This window comes from Rousettus aegyptiacus, unplaced genomic scaffold, assembly GCF_014176215.1.
Source record: "Rousettus aegyptiacus isolate mRouAeg1 unplaced genomic scaffold, mRouAeg1.p scaffold_m13_p_3, whole genome shotgun sequence".
Lineage (NCBI taxonomy): Eukaryota > Metazoa > Chordata > Mammalia > Chiroptera > Pteropodidae > Rousettus > Rousettus aegyptiacus.
Genome location: NW_023416306.1, coordinates 118,061,447 through 118,083,686, shown reverse-complemented (window position 1 = coordinate 118,083,686; position 22,240 = coordinate 118,061,447). Strand labels below are relative to the sequence as shown.

General features: G+C 37.3%; 1 protein-coding gene across 3 annotated transcripts; it reads right to left on the bottom strand.

Annotated features, from left to right (window-relative positions):
• Positions 1 to 2,663: 2,663 nt before the first annotated feature.
• On the bottom strand, positions 2,664 to 19,189 carry SPATA5L1 (spermatogenesis associated 5 like 1). Of its 3 annotated transcripts, none has more exons than XM_016153192.2 (8): positions 17,861 to 19,185; positions 16,652 to 16,837; positions 12,245 to 12,403; positions 9,585 to 9,692; positions 8,756 to 8,980; positions 6,523 to 6,657; positions 5,568 to 5,693; positions 2,664 to 4,384 (listed from the first exon to the last, which is right to left on the bottom strand). In XM_016153192.2, exons 1-8 carry the CDS (start codon positions 18,959 to 18,961, stop codon positions 4,217 to 4,219), a joined length of 2,208 nt encoding a protein of 735 aa, XP_016008678.2. In that variant the 5' UTR covers positions 18,962 to 19,185; the 3' UTR covers positions 2,664 to 4,216. The 3 variants fall into 3 exon arrangements, 2 of the variants coding, with proteins under 2 accessions (XP_016008678.2, XP_016008677.2); XM_016153191.2 differs by having other exon boundaries at positions 9,483 to 9,692; positions 17,861 to 19,182; XR_001597930.2 differs by lacking the exon at positions 2,664 to 4,384 and having other exon boundaries at positions 5,683 to 5,693; positions 8,788 to 8,980; positions 9,483 to 9,692; positions 17,861 to 19,189.
• Between the last annotated feature and the right edge of the window lie 3,051 nt (positions 19,190 to 22,240).

Sequence of the window (22,240 nt, the reverse complement as noted above, 5' to 3'; positions counted from 1 at the left end):
CCAGGTCTGCCTGGAGCTCAACACTACTGTTCTCTATGCACCCCGCTCTTAGCTACTGCACTTAAGCCAAGCATGCAAGCTCGGTAATTTAAAAAGTTATTTTAAAACAATTATTTTAAAACTTTTTCAAGTTCAAACTGAGTTAACATTAAAATGGAAACATTGTCTCCAGAAAGAGCCAGACACAGCTGTTCCAACTCCATTTTAGTTCTAAACATGGGTATTGCATTCAAAGGGACCTGAGCTCAGATCCCAGCCCTGACATATTTTATTAGCTGACTGACTCCAAGGAAACTACTTAACCTTTATGGGTCTCAGTTTGTATATCTGTAAACTGGGGACAAACCTAACTCAGGAGGGAGTGGGAAAAAAATGTTAGAATGTATGTAAAGTATGCAGCATTCTGCCTTGCCTACAGTAAGCATTCAATAAAATAATAATTATTATTTGCAAATATTTGTTTTATATAAGGCAGATCATAAATGTAGCTTCTCACCACTTATTCTGACAAGGGTTCTTAACAGTGTAACCCCAGAGCTCTAACTGGAGAGATTTGCCAATTGGTTAGAATAACATCAGATACTTCCAAGAAAATTCAACGTCAATCCTCCTTAGTTTATGTTGAACAGAATCAAAGAAGCCTTTTAATGCTCCTCCTGCAGGATTTCTAAAGCTATTTTCATCAGAAAGTTCTTTAAAAAGCTTCATTTTGTTAATTAAAGATAAGTTTTTCTAGGAAGGAAGAGAAGAAGGAAGAACTCTTACAGTAATGTGTCATGGCCCACAAATTAAAATTAAAATGTGTAACCCTTGCCTAGTAATGTCTTAAACTCAGAACATGGCTTTGCCGATATCATTTCTTTTCAAAATGCAGTACTATTTTGCAGTAGTCGGCATTATTCTGAGAATGAGGTCATGGTAAATTAGAAAGATTAATAAACACAAGTCTCTTACTTTAAGGTTCTTACAATTTAATGCATAAACAATTTTAACCCCACTTTCTGGTGCCAAAGAAAGATGATTAACCCTGACTAAGGGATCAAAGAAAACTTACCAAAAGTGAGGGTATTTATTTGAACAAATAGACAAACCAACTATAAAAGGCAATTGAGGGGCAATTAAGGAAACTTAAATACAGACCATGAAATGATGTTTAAAAAGGTTTGTTAATTTTGTTAGGTGTGATAAAAGTATTATGATTATATTTTTTAAAAAAAACTTTAAAGAAATTAAATATGGAAATAGTTAAGGAAGAAATACCACAATGTCTAGAATTCATTTTAAATCACTTTAATTAAAAAACAAATGAAGCAACTTTAGCAAAATACTAATTATTCAATCTAGATATTAGGTATGTGGGAGCTTCTTATTCTGTTTCTATGTATGTTTGAAAATGTTCAAAAAACATTTAAAAAATTTATATATATTGTTACAGATATAATGTGCCCATATAACCTTTAAGATCTGCTTATTTCTATTGCAGCAATGAGACTTAGACCAGAAAGTCACTTTCTCTTCTTTCGGTTAATGCCCAGGTTCACTGAACTTGTGGAGATGCAAGGTCAGTATGTAGTTTGGTCTTACAGGATGACTAGCAGGCACGGCTTCCCCCTTTCAAACCCTAGTAGCCCCCAAATGGACCCATTCAGGACACTTCATCCCCTTTGGATCCTCCAAAGCCCATAATCCCTTGGGGGAGCTTCTTGTCTCTACCCCAATTATCAGAAAGTTCTAGAATTTTCTCTAGCTGCTGCAACCCAGGATTGCAGGAACGTGGAGCCATGACTGCAAGGTTCTTACTCCAGGAGTTTAAATTTAGATTTTAATCATCCCAGCTCAGGTCTTCTAAGAAAGATATTCTTTTATAAAATAGCTTTTGTTGAAGTTCTTTCTGCCCATCCTGCGGTGGCTGCCTATTTACCAGGTTTAGCAAATACTAGTTTTGCTAAATTTTGGCAGGTATGGGGGTGTACTACTATATTGTTTAAAGCTGTTAATATGGCTCAGAAAGTTCAAGTTCAATGTACAGGAAAAGCTATTCATACTTCCCAGGGGCTTAGAAGCTGAAGTATTTTAATTTTCTCACAGTTGAGAACAGATTTTGGAAGATGCCCAAAGCCATCCTCAAATCGCATTTAAACTGAGTCAAAATAGATGGGTAGTTATCAGAGGGGAAGTGTGTGAGAAGAAAGAGGGTAAAGGGGGTCAAATATATGCTGAGGGAAGGAAACTATAGACTTCCAGTGGTGAGCAAACAATAGTGTATACAGATGTTTTATTAGAAAGTTGTACACCTAAAATTTGTTATTTACCAGTTATCCCAACAAACTTAATTTTTTCCCCCTCTTTAATTTCTCACCTCCCACATCCACCCTTGACCTATGGATGTTGCCACTTCCCCTTAAAAACTGGATCTCTGAAGGCAGGGCATCTCCTCCCACATGCTAATGGCATACACCCAGAGCCTGGCACACCCAGGGCCTGGCACCTCCAGCACACACTCGGAGAGTCTGGCGCACGCGGGGTATGGTCCATGGCTCCACCTGGGGCGTGAACCCAGGCAGGACCACTTGCATGTAAAGCAGACGTGCTAACCACTACACTATGGAGCCACCCCTAACCAACTTAATTTTTTAAAAAAAGAACCTGAGTCAAAGAAAGCCTTGATCTGACTTCATCATTTATTGAGTATTTCAATGAGAGGAAACAAAGTTTTTGTCCTCAGGGGGCTTCCAAAGTTCTGTTGAGAAATTATAGTTACAATTTAAAAAGCCATTTTCAAATCAGAATGCAGCCACTAACCAAAAGTATGGGTGCTGAATTTCCAGCCTGACCACTAGAAACTTTTTCTAGGAAAAAACAAGTACCTACAGCTAGAATCTGAATTAAAGGATTCAGACCAGTGTACTTCAGGCCTAGGGATGGCAAAGGCTTAATGGCTGCCTTGCCCTATAAAATCAAAAACTAGAGAACATGAATGAAAGCTGTCAGAATTCTACTAAGTTTTCTAGGTATTTTCCTTTCTGCTCAAAAGCAAGGAGTCAATGTGTTAAATTTTAATTGAATTATATGTTATACCTATAAGACAGGTCTTTTCCTTAATTATTCCCCAAATAGTTAGGTTTTGCTTAAGCAATGAGTCCTAGCTCCAATCAGAAATAGAAAACTTCCCATTGACTGCTTAAGATTTATGACTTCATCTACTTCATGTACTATGGTCTGATTGCACCCTATATTTTTGAAGCATGTCTCCTGGTGGAACGTATTTCATCACAGGATTTGTCTGATGTCCGTGTTCCCAACTGGCTTATTAGTGCCATCTCTGTCTCATTCACTTACACTCCAGCACCTACTATGGCATCTTGTGAGTAAAGAAAGGCTAAGGAAAATGCTTACCAGATATCGTTAGGTTAGAAAAATGAAAGTTGCATAGTATCACATCTTATCTATACATGCATAAACTGGAAGGTTAAATATGCAAGTGTTTTCTTTGGGTTTATCTGTATTTTCTAGCATTCTAATTACTTTTGTAATAATAGAAATAATCTAGCTCCTTAAAAAACACATTTCTAATTACAAAAGGAAAAATTATAACTATACAGTGGAGAAACTGGACAATACCATAAATGAGAGATCAAAATTAACATTACCGATAATATACAGACACCACATGCCTTTAGCTGTGATCTCAGAGATATTACAGGTTTGGTTCCCAACCACCAAATAAAACAAGTATCACAATAAAGCGAGTTGTAATCTTTTTGCTGGAGGATCTTCTCTTCAATTTGTGAAAAGCACGATATCTGTGAAGAGCAATAAAACAAAGCACAATAAAATGAGGTATGCCTGTAGTTCAGTATACAGCAAAATGTTAAAAACTGGTAAATCCAGGTTCAGAGTTTATAAGAGTTCTTTGTACTATTCTGGCAACTTTTGTGTAAGTATGAAATTACTTCAAAATAAAATTTAAAAAGGCAATCAACCAAAACCAAACAAATAAAAACCACCACCCCAACTACAAAATCAACACACATATATTTTCTTCCTAAATTATTGTATTTTAATATACCTTTTAGAAATAAGATGAACCTTAGTTTATCAGGCACAAGTGTCTTTATTTACAGGAAATAACATGCACACAAACCCTAAAAGAGTGAATTTGCAAACTATAATGCAAGTTCACATTTCCATTAATCCTTAAGCAGGTATATAATTTTTAAATATCCTCTAGGTTAGAAAATCCTTGTTTCTGAAATAAGTTTTTATATAGAGTCAAATCCTTGTGACTTAAGGATGGTTTTACAGTCTTAAGTGACTTTAGAAAGTGCTTTTGTTTCACTGTAGTTGCTTCTAGTCCATCTTCTTGCAGAGCCAGCAAGGCTGCCTATGAGAGACAAACAATAGGAGGTAATTAATTTGCTTCATTTTTGTTATTATAATATATGGTAATACTTTAAGGACAATGCAAAATTCTCAGCTTCACTTCATAGAATTCCAATATTCATGACACTATAAAAAAGTGATTAAAAGTCCTCTTAGTAGACCATCTTTTCTTCTACATTAAACTCTACCCTTAAAGGGGGGGGGGGGGGAAGCAAGTTGCAGAATAATATATAAATTATAAACCCATAAACATATTTTAAAGATAAGAAACTATCTTCCTAACCTCAGAACAGGAGTTTCTTAACAGGACACAATGCTGCTCATTAAGGAACAGATCAAACACATACTCTGTGAAATTCCGGGTAGATGTATACATACATGAAATAGACATACATACACATGTAATATCAACAGACATACACATGACTATTCATAGCAGCATAATTCAAAATAGCAAAAGGGTAGCAATTCGAATGTTCAGGAGAGTGGTTCCCTTTGGGATAGAGTGGGAAGGCCCAAGGGAAGGTTTTAGATGTTGATAATGTTCTTTCTTGACACAAGTCGTGGTTATTCAAGTGTGTTCACTTTATGTTAATTCAATGAACTGTATCCTTATGATATGTACATTTTCCTGAATGTTATATTTTATAAAAGTTTATGGAAAAGGAAAAACATGCAATGGCTTCTTTTGCCCTCGAAGTCCTTTGCCCTTAAAGTGGCTTATAAGAACCTGTGTGATCTGTCCAGCTCTTCAATAATGCCATGTCATTTCTTATCTCCAATTATCTACACAGTGTATTCCCTCTACCTCAATCACTCTCTTTTTCTCCCTCAGCCTGGCTAACTCCTTCATCATCCTCCCAATTTCAGTTTACACACCATCTCTCAGAAAGCCTTCTATGACACCCAATTGTTGATAGTTTCCTTCTTAGGTCCTTCCACAGCACCGTAAACTTCCCCAACTCACTACATATTTTCAACTGCCAATTCAGGATTACAATTTGTCTCTCTGCACAACCTCCCATCAACCTGTAAGTTCTGTGAGGAAAGGGGCCACATCTGTCTATTTCACCTCACATGGTACCTGCCACATAGTCATCTTTCAGTAAATGCTGCCGGGTGAATGAGATCTGAATAAATGAAGGAATGTTTTGAACTATAGGTTTCTTCACTAATTCACTTACTTCTTTGCAGAGGTTTCCAAGATCGGCTCCAGAGAAAAAACAGGTTTCTGCTGCTAGGTATTCTAAAGAAACATCAGGCCCCAATGGCATGTTTTTTGTACAGACTTTCAAAATAGAAAGCCTGCCCTGGAAAATAAAAAATGTTTATAACCTTAATGTTTGACACGATGCTATATTAAAACATTTCAAGTTAGAGTTTATTACAGAGAAAGTATATCTAAGAATCAAACAATAAGAAAGAATCACTTCTGTTAGAGGTAAGAAAGATTAACTCATCAATGGCTCATATGATGATGGTAACAGCAACATCATGATAAAATTTTGATATTTTTATAGTTAATTTTTGAAATAGCCAAATAGACATGATGAATCTTTCTCTTGGTTATAAACAGTGCCATCAGACATGTTTAAAAGTAAATACATAAACTATCAGACATATTTAAAAATAGACACAAAAATTTTTTCCTCATCCTTTCAAAAACTTGATAAAAGCCCACTATTCCCTTACAGTGGCTCTGGATGTTAGGGGCAACAAATTCACTAATTCTTTGGCTGTAAATACATTGTGTAATCTCTATAATTTCAGATTTCTCCACTGTAAATAAGGTTGATCTAGATAATCTCCAAAATGCTTTTACCCCTTTTAGCATTTTTCAATTCCTCCATTCTAGTTGCAAAATAATGTTGAGTAGATTCAATAAACTCAGTAAACTCACTAAAATAACTACATTACTTTTAGGCTTATATTAAAACAGAGAGAGAGTACCCAACACAAGCAGATTGAAATGATGGTTTATGAAGGCCCACCGGGCAAGAAAGAATGCAGAACCCAGTAGACAACACATACCATGTACATTCACATGCAGTTTGGGACTGAATTCTGCTGAGCTCTTTAGAGCAGACACTGATATGTTGTTAAGAACATTCACACAAAGTAAATGTGTACAATGATTACCTTTTCATCTGGAGGTGGAATATAAATAATCTTATCTAATCTTCCAGGCCGTAACAAGGCATCATCTAACACATCAGGTCTATTTGTTGCCGCAACAATCATGACATTTCGACTAAAAACTTCTTGAAACTCTAACTGAGGGAAAAAACACAATACAAAGTAATGTCAATAAACTGTTTATTATTAAATGTATTTTTTAAAATTACAAATCATAAGGTCCATTTGTTTTTAAACAGGGATATCTTTTTCTTGGGACTGGAAATGTTTACATCTCCTATCCAGACTACATTCTCCATATCAAGATACCCTAAAAACAAATTATTAATCAAAGAGCTACTCTGTGAATATGGTAGAGGAAGTAGTCAATCATGAGAGACATCTCTCCATGTGGGAACTGATGAAAAAAGTCTTACTTCATAGCAGAAAACATCTATCTGGTGTCTGGGGGCCCTGAGCCCTAGTGAATGATTACAACTTAAATAGATAACTTGAAAAGACAGAAGCATATGACTAATACTAACACAGAGATGTATGGCTATGAAAAGTCTTGGTTCTCCCCTCCTGCACTGTTGGGTGAGATTGCAAATTGGTGCAGCCATTATGGAAAACAGTCTGGAGGTTCCTCAAAAAATTAAAAATGGGTCTACCTTTTGACCCAGCAATTATACTTCTGGGTATTTATTCAAAGAAAACAAAAACAATAATTTGTAAAGATCTATGTGTCCCTACGTTCATGGCAGCACTATTCACAATAGCCAAGATACGGAAGCACCCTAAGTGCCCATCAATAGACAATTGAATAAAGAAGTTATATATGGTTCATATATACAATGGAATATTACTCAGCCATTAAAAAAATGAAATCCTACCATTTGCAAATGACATGGATGGACCTAGAGGTAATTATGCTGAACGAAATAAGTTGGACAGAAAAAGATAAATACCATATGATTTCACATATATGTAGAATCTAACAAAAAGAAATACTCAAAAACAGACTCATGAATACAGAGGACAATCTAGATAGAGGACAATCTAGTGACAGCCAGAGGGGATGGGGTTGGGGGACTGGGTAAAAGAGGTGAAGGGTTAAAGAAGTACAAATTAGTAGTTGACAGATGGTCACAGGGATGTGGAGCATGGCATAGGGAATAGTCAGCAGTAATGTAATGGCTAAGTGGAGAGCCAGAGGGGTGACAGAGTAATCTAGGGATCGTTTCATAAACTATATAAATGTCTAACCAATGTACTGTACTCTTGAAACTAATAATAAAATAAAATGCTAAAAAAAAAAAAAGAAGTATTGTTTCTCATATCCTTGAAGAGAGAGATTTACTTCACTTTTTATTTATTTTTCTTTCCTGAGGCAGAGATATGATGATCAACATAAGTTGCAGGTATATAAATCCTAGATACAGATAAAAAATATCTAAAAGCAGCCACGCCTCATACACTAAGCATTCAAAATTGTTTGTTGAACTGAAAAATCAGAGTATTCTCCAGTAATATGATCTCTTAAAGTAGGGAGTTCCCTATATCTGCAAGTATTTTAGCAGAGGCTAAATGAACACCTCTCAGATGCTATAGAAGGAATTCCTGTTATGAAGAGATTTGATTAGAAAACCTCATGGGTCCCTTGGAATTCTAGTGGAATATGTTCCTAAGAAGCCATAAGAGTCCCTCTTCCATGGCAAAATTTTAAAAATGTGAAATAATAACAAGAAGAGAATAAAAGAAAATAAAAATGATCTGTCAAGGATTATTTAAAGATATCAAACTCTACCTCAGAAGGGAGGAAGAGAACTTCCAAAGGCCATTTTAAATTCATTATAACCAAAGAAACCTATTCCTCGAGGAAACTAAAAGTTTTCAATTACTAAGATTATTGGAAATAATAATCTTTTTGTCTCACGTAAAAAAATTTTAGAAAGAATGAACACTGGTTTATCAGGATATAAAAATAAAAAGAAATTCCCTTTTCCATTAGTAATATGTAAAGCTATATTTCTAAATCTTAGCATAAATAAAATTCACATTAATATATGTTATTATAAAATCTACCTCCCTTTCTCAGCTAGATCACAATTTTACCAGCTCTCTGAAAATCCTAATAGAGGCAAATTAAAATTATATAATTCTTTCTATGACATGAATCCAGCACGGGAAAAGCTAATATAGATGCATTCTATTTAATGTTGGCCTGGATTTTTGGTGTATTCTGGCTAATAAATACCTCTTCACTTTTTTTCAGCTCCTTGTATTTACCCTGTTGATCCGATTTACTTCCTCTTCTCTCTATAGTCTTCAGTCCAACACCATCTAATTCATTCAGGAGAACAGAAAGAATACTCTCTTGAACATTACATCCTGTTTTGCTGATTGATCGAGAGCCCAAGATTGAATCAATTTCATCCAGAAACACAATTGCTGGAGTATTTGCTCTTGCTTGTCGAAATACCTTTGTTAAGAGAATAAAAAATATTAAAAAGCTATACAGTATGCCTTACTCATATGAATGTATGTTTTCTACATTTTCATTCATAATTTTTAACATGTAAAAAGAAGAGGAAGATTCTAAATGTCTAAGAAATGAGGAATGCATAAATAAAACAAGGAATAATGTAGTGTTATGTAGGGGTTAAAAAACAAATTATCAAAGAATCTTTAATATAGAATTTTAAGTAATAATGTTGTTAAAAAATCACCATAAAGATACATAAATATTTCTTGCCCAAGGACACAGTAAGACAAAAGAAATTCACCAAAATGTTAATGTAAGTAGAGAAAATATGGAAGATTTATTTACATTTTACTATATTTTCTAAATTTTATATAAGTATGTATAACTTTTCTAATAGAAAAAACACAGCCAGTTACATTTTTTAAAATAACATTTATCCTTAAAGCATGAAATGAAAATTCAAAAGTAAACTTAACTACTTGGAGGAAAACAGACAAACCTGAGACAAGACTTTCTCTGAATCTCCAACAAAAGGTGAAAAAAGATCAGCTCCACTCACTGAAACAAAAGAGCAATGACAGCTTGTGGCCAGCGCTCTCACCAAAGTGGTTTTGGCACATCCAGGAGGCCCGTACAGGAGAACACCCTTTGGTTGTGTCAGACCCATCCTAACAAATTCCCCAGGGAATTTCAGCGGCCATTCAATGCTCTGTAAGTACACAAAAATAAAAGTTGTTTTAATATAACGATAAAAAATAAATAATTCAGTAAATTCTTTTGTTTGTTCAACAAATCTCAGGTATCTGTTATGGAAACGCAGTCCAATCTCCTCCACACAGCAGCTAGTGATCTTATACCCTAAGTCAGGTCACATCGCTTCCTCTTAAAATCCTTTAATGACTTCCCATCAGAATTAGAATAAATTTCGAAGCCAAAATCCTTACCTAAGACTGCTTACAAAGTCTTACACAGCCTGACAACTGCCCAAACACTCCAGTTCATTCCCATCTCATGGTCTTTACCTGCTATTCGCTCTCCCTGAACACTCCTTCGAAATCTTCGTGTAGCCATCCCTCATCATTCAGGTCTCAGCTCAAATGTTATTTCCTTGGAGAGGTCTCCTCTAACCACTCCAGTTAAAGCTGACTCTCCTCCTCTTAGTCACTCTATACTACTGACCACCTTTTACTTTTGGAGCACTTTTCTGAAATGATTATTTTTTCCATGTTGGGTTTGTCATTCTGCTTCTACCAGAATGTAAGCAAAGTTCACCTCTAAATCCCCAGCACTTAGAATAACACCTTCACAAAGTAGGCAGTCAATACATATTAACTGAATAATAAATAAATCTTCACTACTCCTGAGGTAGATAGTTTTATTATCATCATAATTTTGCAGACGTTGAAATTCAGGCTTAGAAAAATAACTTGCCCAGGTGTTATTGCTAGTGAGGTAGCAGAACTAAGACTGACCCCAGGCAGTGTAAATCAAAAGCACAAGTTCTTAACTACTGATAAGTTGTCCCTCTACAAAAAAGGGATAAGACAAGACCTCTGTACCTAGGGAATTCATATTTGAGCTGAAGAGACAGGCTTGTAAACTAACAACCAGGCCAGAGAAGGGCATTCCACAGAGAACAATACATACAGAGACACATGAAACCATCTAATGGATCCTGCCAACAGTAAACAGGAGCAGAGGGGAGGATGAGGGAAGCAAGGAGCAACATAGTTGAAGTGAAGGGAGAAGTCAAGATTCCAATGGACCTTGAAAGTTTTAGGCAACAATGAGGAAGCAGTATGGACAATGGACTAGAAAGAAAAGAACCTCGAGACAGGGATCCCAGTTAGAAGTCTCTTGCAATGATTTAGACTGCAAATATAAGGTGGATATATCACAGGCAGTGGGGATGATGTGGAAGGGATGGATTTGAAATACAAAATGTAATTGTATTTTATGCAGGAACTAAGTTCTAAATCAAGAGGGGAAGTTACATACACAAATGGCATGACCCCATGAATTTAGAAGACATGTTTCTGACTTAGGGTATGGGGTGGCTGGCTGTATTCACTGAGGCAAGGAATCTAGATGTGGAGGTGGAACTGATGAGATAAATGTTGGATGAGCTGATTTTTAAGATCCTTGGACTTGATACAGTAGGCAGGCAACTAAGTGGTTCTAACAATCAAAAGAACTATCTGAGCTGGATATAAAGCTTTTGAGTTAACAGTTCTCAGGGTGCAGTTGAAGCCTTGGACATCGAGGAGATCATGGACTTACTCAGAGAATGCAAAAAGAGGACTTCCAGGAGCTTGGAGCACTAGCATTTAAGATAGAGGAGAGAGTGTTAAGAAATGCAAGAAAGCTTAACATCTCAAAGCTAAAGAAAGTGTTTCCAACAGGACAGTGTGGTTAATCTCTCTCATGTATTTTGTAAAGATTAAATGAGACAATGCATGTAAAAAATTAGGGGATATTATACTTGTGCTTATCCATGGACACAGGGATGCCAGAGTTCACTATAGATATAGCATCTAGTTAAGATGAATAAATTATAATGGATACTTATAAATCACCTTTTTGTGTAGGTGGTTAAAGAAACCTAGTTCCTTATGGCAGGATCACCTGAAGATAAATTGGCAAAATCAATTTCTGAAACTGTAATGCATATAAGAGGATCTGAAGAGTTGTGTTCCTCAAAGTCCACTGTGAGAACCAGTATCAAGTAGCCATCCAGGCCATACTAAGGCTCACCACCTGTACTTGTACAGCTCATGAGCTAAGAATCATTATACATGTTTAAATGTCTGAAAAAAAAAATATTTTATGATATGTGAAAATTATAATACTTCAGTGTCCATAAAATCTGAACGCAAGCACTCATTCTGTATTGTCTGTTGTTTTTGTGCTACGACAGCAAGGTGAGTGTTGCAACAAAAATTATACAGCTCACAAGCCTAAAATATTTACTATCTAGCCCTTTACAGAAAAGTTTGCTGACACCTATTCTAGATTATAAACATTCTAAAGCAAAAAAAAAAAAAAAAAAAAAAGAGGGTGAAGTAGGGAAGTATGAAAAATAGTGTTTGATACCTACAGAAGTCCGATTAAATTAGGACCAAAAGGAATCACTAAATTTAGTTTTTAGGACTGCATTAGTGATAGCAGTAAGGAGCAGTTTCGGTGTAGCTTGTTTTCATCATAAATGCATTACAGTTAAACTGCAGCAGTCTACTGGCTTAAGGAGATTCTCTATCTCACCTGTTTTAACTTCAGTTTTACATCTTCAAGGCCACCAATCTGCTCCCAGCCAACTGGCTTGATGTCCATCAGTCCAATGACACTTCGAAAAGATGAAGGCTGAATCTTTTTAAAAGCTTCAAGGAAGTCTGTTTCAGCAATCATCGGATTGTCCTGGTTCTGAAGAAATACACCCAAAAAAGCAAAAACAAACCAAAAATGAGCTGGAACTTTTTTGTGATACATAAGCACAATTACGTTTTTAAAAATTCTCTTTTGAATTTGTAAATCTATTTTATCTTTATAAAGAGATTTATAAACGTGGTACAAAAATTAACTCTCTCCCTCTAGCCCAACATTCATCTTCAGAGGATGTCAATGGTTTCCTGTGTATCATCCCAGTATGTTTTATAATATAAGCATATGTATACCCTTTCAAAAGGACACATAAATGAGGCCATACCATACATATAAATTTGTACTTTTTCCTATTTATCTTAGAAATCTTTTCATGTCAACTAATACAGCTCTACCTCACTTTTTGACAATTACATAACATGCTAGTCTATGAATGTACCATAATTTAACTATATCCTTCTGTTGAACATTAGGTTATTTCCAGTTTTTTGTTATTAAAAACAAAGCTGAAATAACTGAAAGGGCTTGTGAGCATGTCAAGTATTTTATATAATAATTTCCTCAGAGTAGAATTACAGGGTTTAAGAGCATGAAAATTTAGTTGTGATAGCTATTACCAAACTGTCCTCAATGCTACATCAATAATATGAAGCTGCTATTCTCCCCATACCTCTCCAATACTGGATATAACCAAACTTTTAAATTTCTGCCAATGTGACAGAGGAAATGGTACTATTGTATTAATTAAATTTATTTAATTGAGAATGAGATAGAATGAATAACAGGATTAGAAAATCACCTTTTTTGCATCCACCATAGTAAAGGCTGTTTTGAGCAAGAATCATCACTGAATACTAATCTAGGGAAGGGAAAGTTTGACGAGGAACAGGATATTTGCATGATCTCAAAGGGTTTCTTCATAGATTGATTAGTTGCAAAGGGAAAAACAGCAGCTACACAGTGGAGAAACTGGGCAAAACCTTGACAGGTTGATCACATCAGTCAGCAATTAGGGGCATAACCAGTGAGGAACAGTGGATATCTTGTGCCGCCACATGTGATACACTAAGAAGGACACACTATCACTTAGAAGGACACACTATCACTGATGTCATATTCCCAATAAGCATGCAAACTTGAATCTATGAAGAAACATTAAACAAACCCAAATTGAGAGGTAGTCTATAAAATCACTGACCTGCATCCTTAAAAAAGGTCAATAATGTCAAATGCCTTCCCCTACTCCCATCACCTCCCACAAAAAAAAAGGCTATGTAAGTATTCAAGAATAGAAACTTAAAACTAAGTGTAATACATTATCCAGAACTAGATCCTGTACTGGAGGGAAAAAAAGTGCTAAAAAGATTGAGACTATTACCAAAATCAGAATAGGACTGTAGAGCTGATAACATTTTGTATCAGTGTTAAACTTCCTGAATATAATGATTATACCTAACCATATTGTAGTTAGGTATGGGAACATTTACATTCTCAGGAAAGAAACATTAAAATGTAAAGGGATAATGGGTTACAATGTATGCAACCCATCCTCAAATGATTCAGAAAAAAATGATGTGTACACACATATACACATATACCATGCATAGAGAGCGAGAAATGATAAAGCTAATTAGGCAGAACATTAAAAATTTGGATAAAGTATTGAGCGAGAGTTTTCTATCTTGCACCTCTCCTTGAAGTGTTAATTATTTCAAAATAGGAAGTTTAAAACAAACTGAAAGAGAATAATCTTTCAAGAAGGTAAAGATGAGAAGTTTTTGTCTATTGGCCATTTATAATCCTTTTACTGTCAACTACCTGTTTATACCTTATTACTCATTTTATCTTGGATTGTTGGTCTTTTCTTATTGATATGTCACAGTTATTTCTATATCAAGGTAATTGGTCTTTTTGTCATGGGTGAAAAATATTTTTCACAGTCTGTCTCATGTCTTATCTTTGTTCATAGTATTGTTTTCCAGTTCCAAAATAGTCAAATTAGTAAATCATTTCTTTTTGACTATTATGTTTTGTTAGGTTAAGAAAGGCCATCTTCATTCTAAGATTATATTTTGGAGAATCCTTATTGCAATTCCCTTAATCATTCTAGTGAAGTATATTTTTTGTTACAGTTAAAAATTCCTTAGATTTCTATTTGTAATATCTGTATTGTAGTTAAGTATTTGCTCTCTTATATCAAATTCTGAACATTTAGTTGTCGAAAAATTCTTGATTTCAATAACAAACTATTTTATTCCATTTGCATAATATTATATAAATAAATATGTATGTAAGGAGCTATTCTAAATAGCAGTCTTTAAAAATGTTAATAATTATCATCTCTGGGAGGTGAGATTTCAGGCAATTTTTACTTATAATTATTTATCTTGTTTAATTTCTCACAAAGAACACTACTATTTTGTTAAAAAAAATTTTTTCTTACTGGCCAGCAATATTAGATATTGGGTACCTGAATACTAATTTTTAGGTAACACCACTAATATTTGAAAATCCTATTTACATTTCAAGATCACAGTGTGTATGTTATTTCATTTGATTCTCATAATCCTCTCAGGCAGATAAAATTCTTTCCCCTCTGTGTAAATATGTGTATGTGTTAAACTGTAATTATCATCCTTTAAGAGGAATACTTCACAAAAAGTTGAACCAATTTTAAGGTGTCCCTTGTCTGTCCTGGCACAGAAAGAGGCAGCAGCAGCCCCTTAGCTGCCTGGACGGAGAAAGAAGAAAATGATGGAGCCAGTACCTCTCCAGATGCCACTGTCCCTTCTTCCTTTTTGCCTTTCTTCCACTTCCCCTGGTTGTTTATGAACTCAGCCATCACCTGTAGTAACTATGCCTGGGCAGGCCCTTCCTCAAGTAGCAGTGGGCTCCACCCTAGGATGACAGCAGCTGGCTGGTCCACCTAAGCCAAGGTGCTTAAGGTCAAACCTGGAACTTCAAAGCAGAGGGAATCCTAAATGGAAATCTCCTTTCCCATCCCTGATATTCTCTTCATCCCTTCAAAGGCATATATTCTCACATTTTTACACATGGGAATTATCATTAAATCTTCAAGCAGTTTCGGGTCTAAACACAGATGAGAATTTAACAAGTTCATATAACTCCTTCCCCACTTTTAGTGTAAAAGTAAAAATAAAAGAAAAAGAAATGAGGAAGGATATAAATTATCTAAGTAAAAGTTTTTCAAAATTTAGGATAAGTCATCCTTTTCTAGTTTAAACAACCTCAAAAGTGGGTTTTAAAAATTAAAAGATCAAAAGACAATTTTAATGTTACAACAGATTAAAAACTTTGTCTCAAAATCTCAGCATGCTGAAATTTTTTTCTGAATGGGTTTAGGAATTCAGGATTACTTATTATTTACAAGATGAATAGATTTTCCAAAACACAGTGTTGAAAACTATCGTATTTAAAATTAAGCTAACATCCTACATACTTTTAAGAAAGGTAGTCAGGAATTAAAGATTTGAATGTCAAAGCCAAATTTAAATAAAATTCGAGGCACTCAATCTTTTCCTGAGTTAGAAAAGGTTATTTCCCTAAAAGACACTTATAATAACAAAGGGAAATAGTATCTTAACAATGGAGAAATATCACAGATGCCACCTTAGCCAAGAAATCAAAGTTAACTTTATCAGTAATAGGACAAAGAAATATCATTTGCTACCTAATAGACAGTGAGAAGAACATTTCTGTCATATGCCTACAAAAAATGCAAAACCTGAATCCAATTATGAGGAAACATTAGTCAAATTGAAACAGGAATATTCTACAGAATGGCTTGTACTCTTAAAAAGTTAGTGGGAAAAAAAAAGATTGAAGAATGGTTCTGGATTAAAGAAGATTAAGAAATCATTACAACTAAATGCAATGTGTAATTCTGGGTTAAAAATATTTTTTTCTTTTTTCCTTATTAAATTTTTGCTCTAAAGGAAATTAGGGGGACAAATGGTGAAATCCGGATAAGGTCTACACAGATTAGGTAAAAGGATCATGTCAGTGTTAATTTCCTCATCATGATAATTGCACTGTGGTTAAAGTTCTTGTCTTTAGGAAATAAACCATTAAGTTTTCAAAGCTCAAGGGGCATAATGGCTGCAGTATATACTCAAAATGTTTCAGATGTAAAAATGTTTATCTAAAATAAGCTGTAGCAGGTATCAAAAGTTCCCAGAAAATGTACTTACCACTTTTTATAATCTCCCAAATTAATGTTACATTAATTAAAAAAAAAAAAGTATGTGGTCATAAAACAGTGTTTCCTACCTTCTCACTATTAAGCAGAGCATGCATGGCAGCCTCCCTACAGAGTGCGGTCAGGTCTGCGCCAACATAGCCAACTGTCATTTCTGCAAGGAGGCTCAAATCGACTTGACTGGAGATGGGCATCTTTGAAGTAATCACTTGTAAAATCTCCTTTCTTTGCTTAAATGTGGGAGTCCCAATAACAACCTGTATACAGAGCAGAAAAAAAAAAGAAAAATCAAAGTTTATAGTTTAAAATATTTTTCATTCTCACAAATGTGTATAAAAGTTTAGTGAGCATATTTGGAACTATTACTATGTACTCTTAAGCATACCTTAGATTCTAAATATATGAAAAGCCTAATTTTCCAGAAGAGGAACACTGGCTAGGAAGTTGTACAATGAAAATTACCTATGTCACTTAACAAGTTTTTGTTATTTTTGAGACCGTACCAACTCCTAAGAGCCAGAGATACAACAGTAAACCAGATAGTCTAGGTCCAGGTCCTCATGAAGCTTATTCAGGAGTGGTACTAGACTGTGACAGGAAGAAATCCATGAAATTCAAAACGGATTGAGCTAAGTGTGCAATTATCATCTGTCTCTTTAGAATCCTACCATAAAGTTCAAACATCACTTAAATTAACCACTACTCAAACTATTTTATAGAAATCAAGAATTAATTTAGGACTAAAGCTTATAAAATAGGACAGCTCTTAATACTCAGCCTTCCTGCCAACTCGGGGAGCAACTGTGCATACTTTCTCGCCTGTAGGATAGGATGCTGGCACCCTGAGAAGAAATAAGTCCAGATGAGTTATTGTCTGCTCTGATTTACTTCCTCCCTGCCTTCACCCCTTTAACATACATGTCTTGAGGCTATCCTTCTACTTTAAATTCTCATTCCAAATTCATGAGTTTAATGTGCAGACCTAGTTCCCTTAAAATTTAACGTTACTTATAGTACTCATCTTCAGGGCCCGCACCACGTAACTAATCCTAATGACCACCTTGCTTCTCAGAACAATCTGACTTAGGAAAAAGAGGTCCTGGCTAGCAGATCATATATGGGCATTACAAAAACAAAAAACAAAAACAAACAAACAAACAAAAACCACTCCAGCCTCACTGACTTCCGAACCTAAGTGACAAACGCCTCGGGGAAGCCAACCAGGGCCAGAAGAGGCCAAGGTTCCAGGGGCAATGGACTAACTGGCCTGGCCTTTTTACCTCCCGGTCAAATCTTCCAGGTCTGCGTAGCGCTGGGTCTAGCGCGTCCGGCCGGTTGGTGGATCCCACGACCACCACCTCGCGGTCCCCACCGATGCCGTCTAGCAGCGTCAACACCTGGGCCACCACGCGGCTCTCCGGGGCTTGGTGTGGACCTCCCCTACGGGGACACAGGACGTCCACCTCGTCCAGAAAGAGGAGGGTGGGGCTACGGCTGGCCAGCTCCTGGGCGCGCTGAAAGACCCGCCGCACGTTCTCCTCGGTCTCTCCAGGCCGGGTGCCCTGCAGGGCGGGGGCGCTCACTGCCAGAAGCTCCGCGCCCGCCTCCCGGACCACGGCCCGCACGAGCTGGGTCTTGCCTACTCCGGGGGGCCCCACCAGGAGCACCCCGCGCGGCACTGCTAGCCCCAGCGCGGCTAAGGCGCGCGGGTAGAGGAGCGGCAGGCGGAGGAGCTCCCGCAGCGAGTCGGCTGCTTCCGAAAGGCCCCCCAGGGGCACCTCGGGCTGCGGCTGCGGCTGCGCTTCCGTCGGGGCCACGCCGCTGAGACTGATGCTGGTGTGAGGCGTGACCAGCCCGGCCGGATCCGGGCTCGGCACCCCGCTGACGATGTGCAGGGCGGCCACCGGGCCGGGGGCGCGCGGCGGAGCGGCCACCACGTGGCCCTGGGAGACCGGTCGGTTCCTCAGCAGCTCCTGCGCTGCCTCCAGCACCGCGGTTGGATTCAGGGCACCGGGCGAGCCATCCTGCTCCCGCAACTCCGGCCACACCGTGAGGCGCCGAAGGGGCGGGCAGGGCACCAGGCGGAGGTGGCTCAGGCTGAGACTCCCCGCGGATCCCGGCGCCCTCGCTGCCGCCCCAGGGCTCGCGCACTGCGGATCCAGTTGCACAAAGCCGTCCGCTCCGTCCCGCCGCGGCCAGGCTGTGCAGAGACAGGAGCCGCCATCAGGCAGCGAGATCTTCACCGCCGAGCCCAAGTGCGCTCCCAAGGCATGGAACGCTGCCGGACCCAGGCGACAGCGCTGGGTGCCCCGGTCCCTAGTGTCTAAGGGTATGAGCTTTAAGAGTGGCCCTTCAGGAAAGAGGCCTGAGTCCGGAGCCATCGCACACCAAGGCTGAAGAAAGTGGGGTAGGAATTCCACCCGGGCAGAAAAACCGGCGCACCGAGCACCCCGGCCGGAAGCAGGTGACACGCATGCGCCAGGAAACACTCAGTTAGTTACTAGCCCGTGAGTGGAGGCCGAAAGAGCCAATCGAGAAGTTAGACGACGTTTTGGTCCCACGGGATCTAGTTTGTTGAGTCCGATTTGATGAAATCCAGTCGCCTATTCCAGAGTTTAATGAACAAAACCTTTGTTACTGGTGTCTGGGAGGCAGCGTAAGCTAACTAACTTCACGAGGTCTGATGATCGTGGTTTGGAGAGTCGCCGGAATAACATGCTCTTTCCTTGGCGCTCGGATTCAAGCATCAGCATCTCCGCTTTTGGAATGTCAGCCTATAGACTGCTTTGTGAAGAAACCGCAACCTCCCTCGTGGACACAGTATTTTGGAGTGCTCTGTTGTTAATGTCTTAGGTGACTTGTGGTAGCTGAGAAGTACAGCCTTGAAACCTTCAATAACCTGAGTTCCAACCTGTTTGTGAGGTCCAGCATGTTTGTATGCCTTCGTATAGGAAAGGGCCAGCATAGCAAGAGAGAAGCACAGTGTAGCATTTTAAATCCTTTGAAGAGGGGAAAGAAGTAAAACCAGGCCATCTGACTTATTTGCGGCACACCACTACATTCTGTTCAGATTCCTGGTTTACTCTTAATGTTCTTTAACAACAACTTAATCAAAACCTCTTCTGTTCATGTGGTAAGTGCTTATCATCTATTTGGGGCACAGCAGTACTAAGTCCTGTATTAGAGGCGATGCCTATCTACATTAAACTGCCTGCTATACTCTGCACCCACAGGGAATTATCTTTCTTCTGTATCAGCTGGAATACATTGCTTATTCTTTTTAATTCTGCTCATCGAAAAGAGGTACAGATATTCAAAGTAAAAAATATGCCCTGTTTTTATCCTAGTCACATCCTTCTACCTCTATTTTCCCCATATTCACTGCAACTCAAATTTATAAGATTACAAAATTAACATTGCAGATAGTATGCTTAAAACACTGGGAGTTTTTTTTTTTTTCTACCTATGCAAATACAGTTGACCCTTAAATGCAGGAGTTAGGGGTGCTGACACACACCCCAAGTCAAAAGTCTGCATGTAATGTTTAACTCCCCCAAAACTTAACTACTAATAGACTACAGTTGGTTGGAAGACTTAATGATAATAAAAGCACTCAACACATTTTGCATGTTATATATATTATATGCTATATTCTTAAAGTAAGCTAGAGAAAATAAAATATTAAGAAAATAAGGAAGAGAAAATACATTTACAGTACTGTACATAGTTATTGGGGAAAAAAAATCCCCATTTAAGGGGACTCAGGCAGTTCAAACCCATGTTGTTCAAGGTCAACTGTAATCAACTGCAGATTCTATAGCAATGTCTTCGCAATGGACAGTAATCAGATCTGGGATCTTAAAACCAATGCCAGTTCCTGGCCTCACTCTACCCAAACCCCAGGGCAGACACTATGACTGATGTCTGGATTTCATAGTCACTCATCTGGTCTCTGCTGTATGTTTCCAGCTCCAGTGCCAGAACAACTTAAAAGGAATCAAAAACTAGCACACTAAAAAGAGGTCCTAAAATGGGCAAGTCACCCATTACATCCTATTTTCTTCTTTCCCTTAATCTTATTGGCTTCTGTTCTCTTTGGAGAAGAAAGATTCCAAACTCAGACTTTTCAAGAACAGTTTTGTGTCTTTTGAAATAAAAAGCCAATATTTTTACTGACCCCCTGAAGGTGTGAATAAAATGCCCACTAAGTTATTCTGTAATGAATCCTGTACCTTATGAAGGTTCTTTTGTTCTGGTTCCAAAAACTTTGAGGATCAAAAAAGGGAAAGAAGACTTAATGAAGACGTAACTGTCTTAAATATGTAAAGGGCTGTCATGAAAAAGAGTTGATAGATTTATATATATCTACAGTGCAGAACTGGCCAGGAAGTGAAAATTTAATAGAGTGAACATAGGAATCCTCCTCATATTTTCAGTATGGTCATGAAGTGGTAGATCAAAATCCGAACAAATGGAATTTATCTTGCTATAGTCTAAAGATAATTATAGCTTTGAATTGTTTCAAAAAGCTTGCTAAACAATTGTTTGTAAAGAATTGTTTGTAACAAATAGTTTCTCTTAATTTCAGTTGTTATATTCAAGGTTACAATCTGTCTAAAATTAAATTAACTATACATTCTTAATTAACAGTAAGTCTAAAATTCAAAAAGAGGAGACTTTTTATAAGATATAGCCAAGGGGGATAACCAAAGTCAACAAAGGAAGGCAAATAAAGTTAAATCAAACTTGGAGTTTTCTGCATTTGGTCTAAAACAGATGTAGAGGCTGTGATATTAGAGTTATTATGTGGAGGAAACTACATATTGCTTCAGGTTGGTCTGAAAAGTTGACTAGAATTCTCTGACCTTGTAGGACCCATATATCGAGGAAATATTCACGTCACCCTTTCCCTAAAAGGTCCAGTTCTCACTTTAGATTGCAAACAAAAGCAACTAGGAAACCTGTTCCTGGAGCTTTCAGTTCTCATCTACATAATTTCAGCAGAACTATAACTAGCTTTTCCAGTTAGCCAGTTAAATCCATTGTGTCCTTTTAGGCCAGACCACTATTTGTAACACTATTATTTCAACTATCTTAATATCCACAATTATCATACTCTTCAGTGATAAAAGTCTTCTCCTTGTATAAAACTGTCCTAATAGGAGTTGTGTGTTTCTTTTATTTATTTGATTTTAATATAACCCCACATTTGGTGATTCTGACCTGAAGAGTACTAATTAAAGCATCAAAAGGTTGAACCACTAGAGGGAGTCCAAAACTATATAAGCCCAAAGGCCTTTGTATTGTATTTGAAGTGTTTGTTCTCAACTATGGCTTCTACTAGATTTTCCCAGGATTCACACCATGGTATATGAAGCGGTCTGTTGTCTATACAGTTACTTATTTTCACATAATTTCTACATGCTGCAGGCATATGTAACTCACTTTCCAAGTTATAATTTAATTGCTGTATTAAATATCAAAATGAGACTCTCCCCAAATCTAAAATTTAGTGGTAGATCAAAATCCAAACGAATAGAATTTATCTTGCTATAGCCTAAAAATAATTATAGCTTTGAATTGTTTCAAATAGCTTGCTAAACAATCGTTTGTAAAGAGAAGCATTTAACAAATAGTTTCTCTTAATTTCAGTTGTTATA

Coding starts and splice junctions, on each gene's coding strand:
- SPATA5L1 (XM_016153191.2), bottom strand. CDS start 18,961: ATGGCTCCGGACTCAGGCCTCTTTCCTGAAGGGCCACTCTTAAAGCTC. Junction 16,838..17,860: donor CTGGAAGATTTGACCGGGAG/GTAAAAAGGCCA, acceptor CTCTGTATACAG/GTTGTTATTGGGACTCCCAC. Junction 8,981..9,482: donor CAGAGAAAGTCTTGTCTCAG/GTTTGTCTGTTT, acceptor CTCTTAACAAAG/GTATTTCGACAAGCAAGAGC.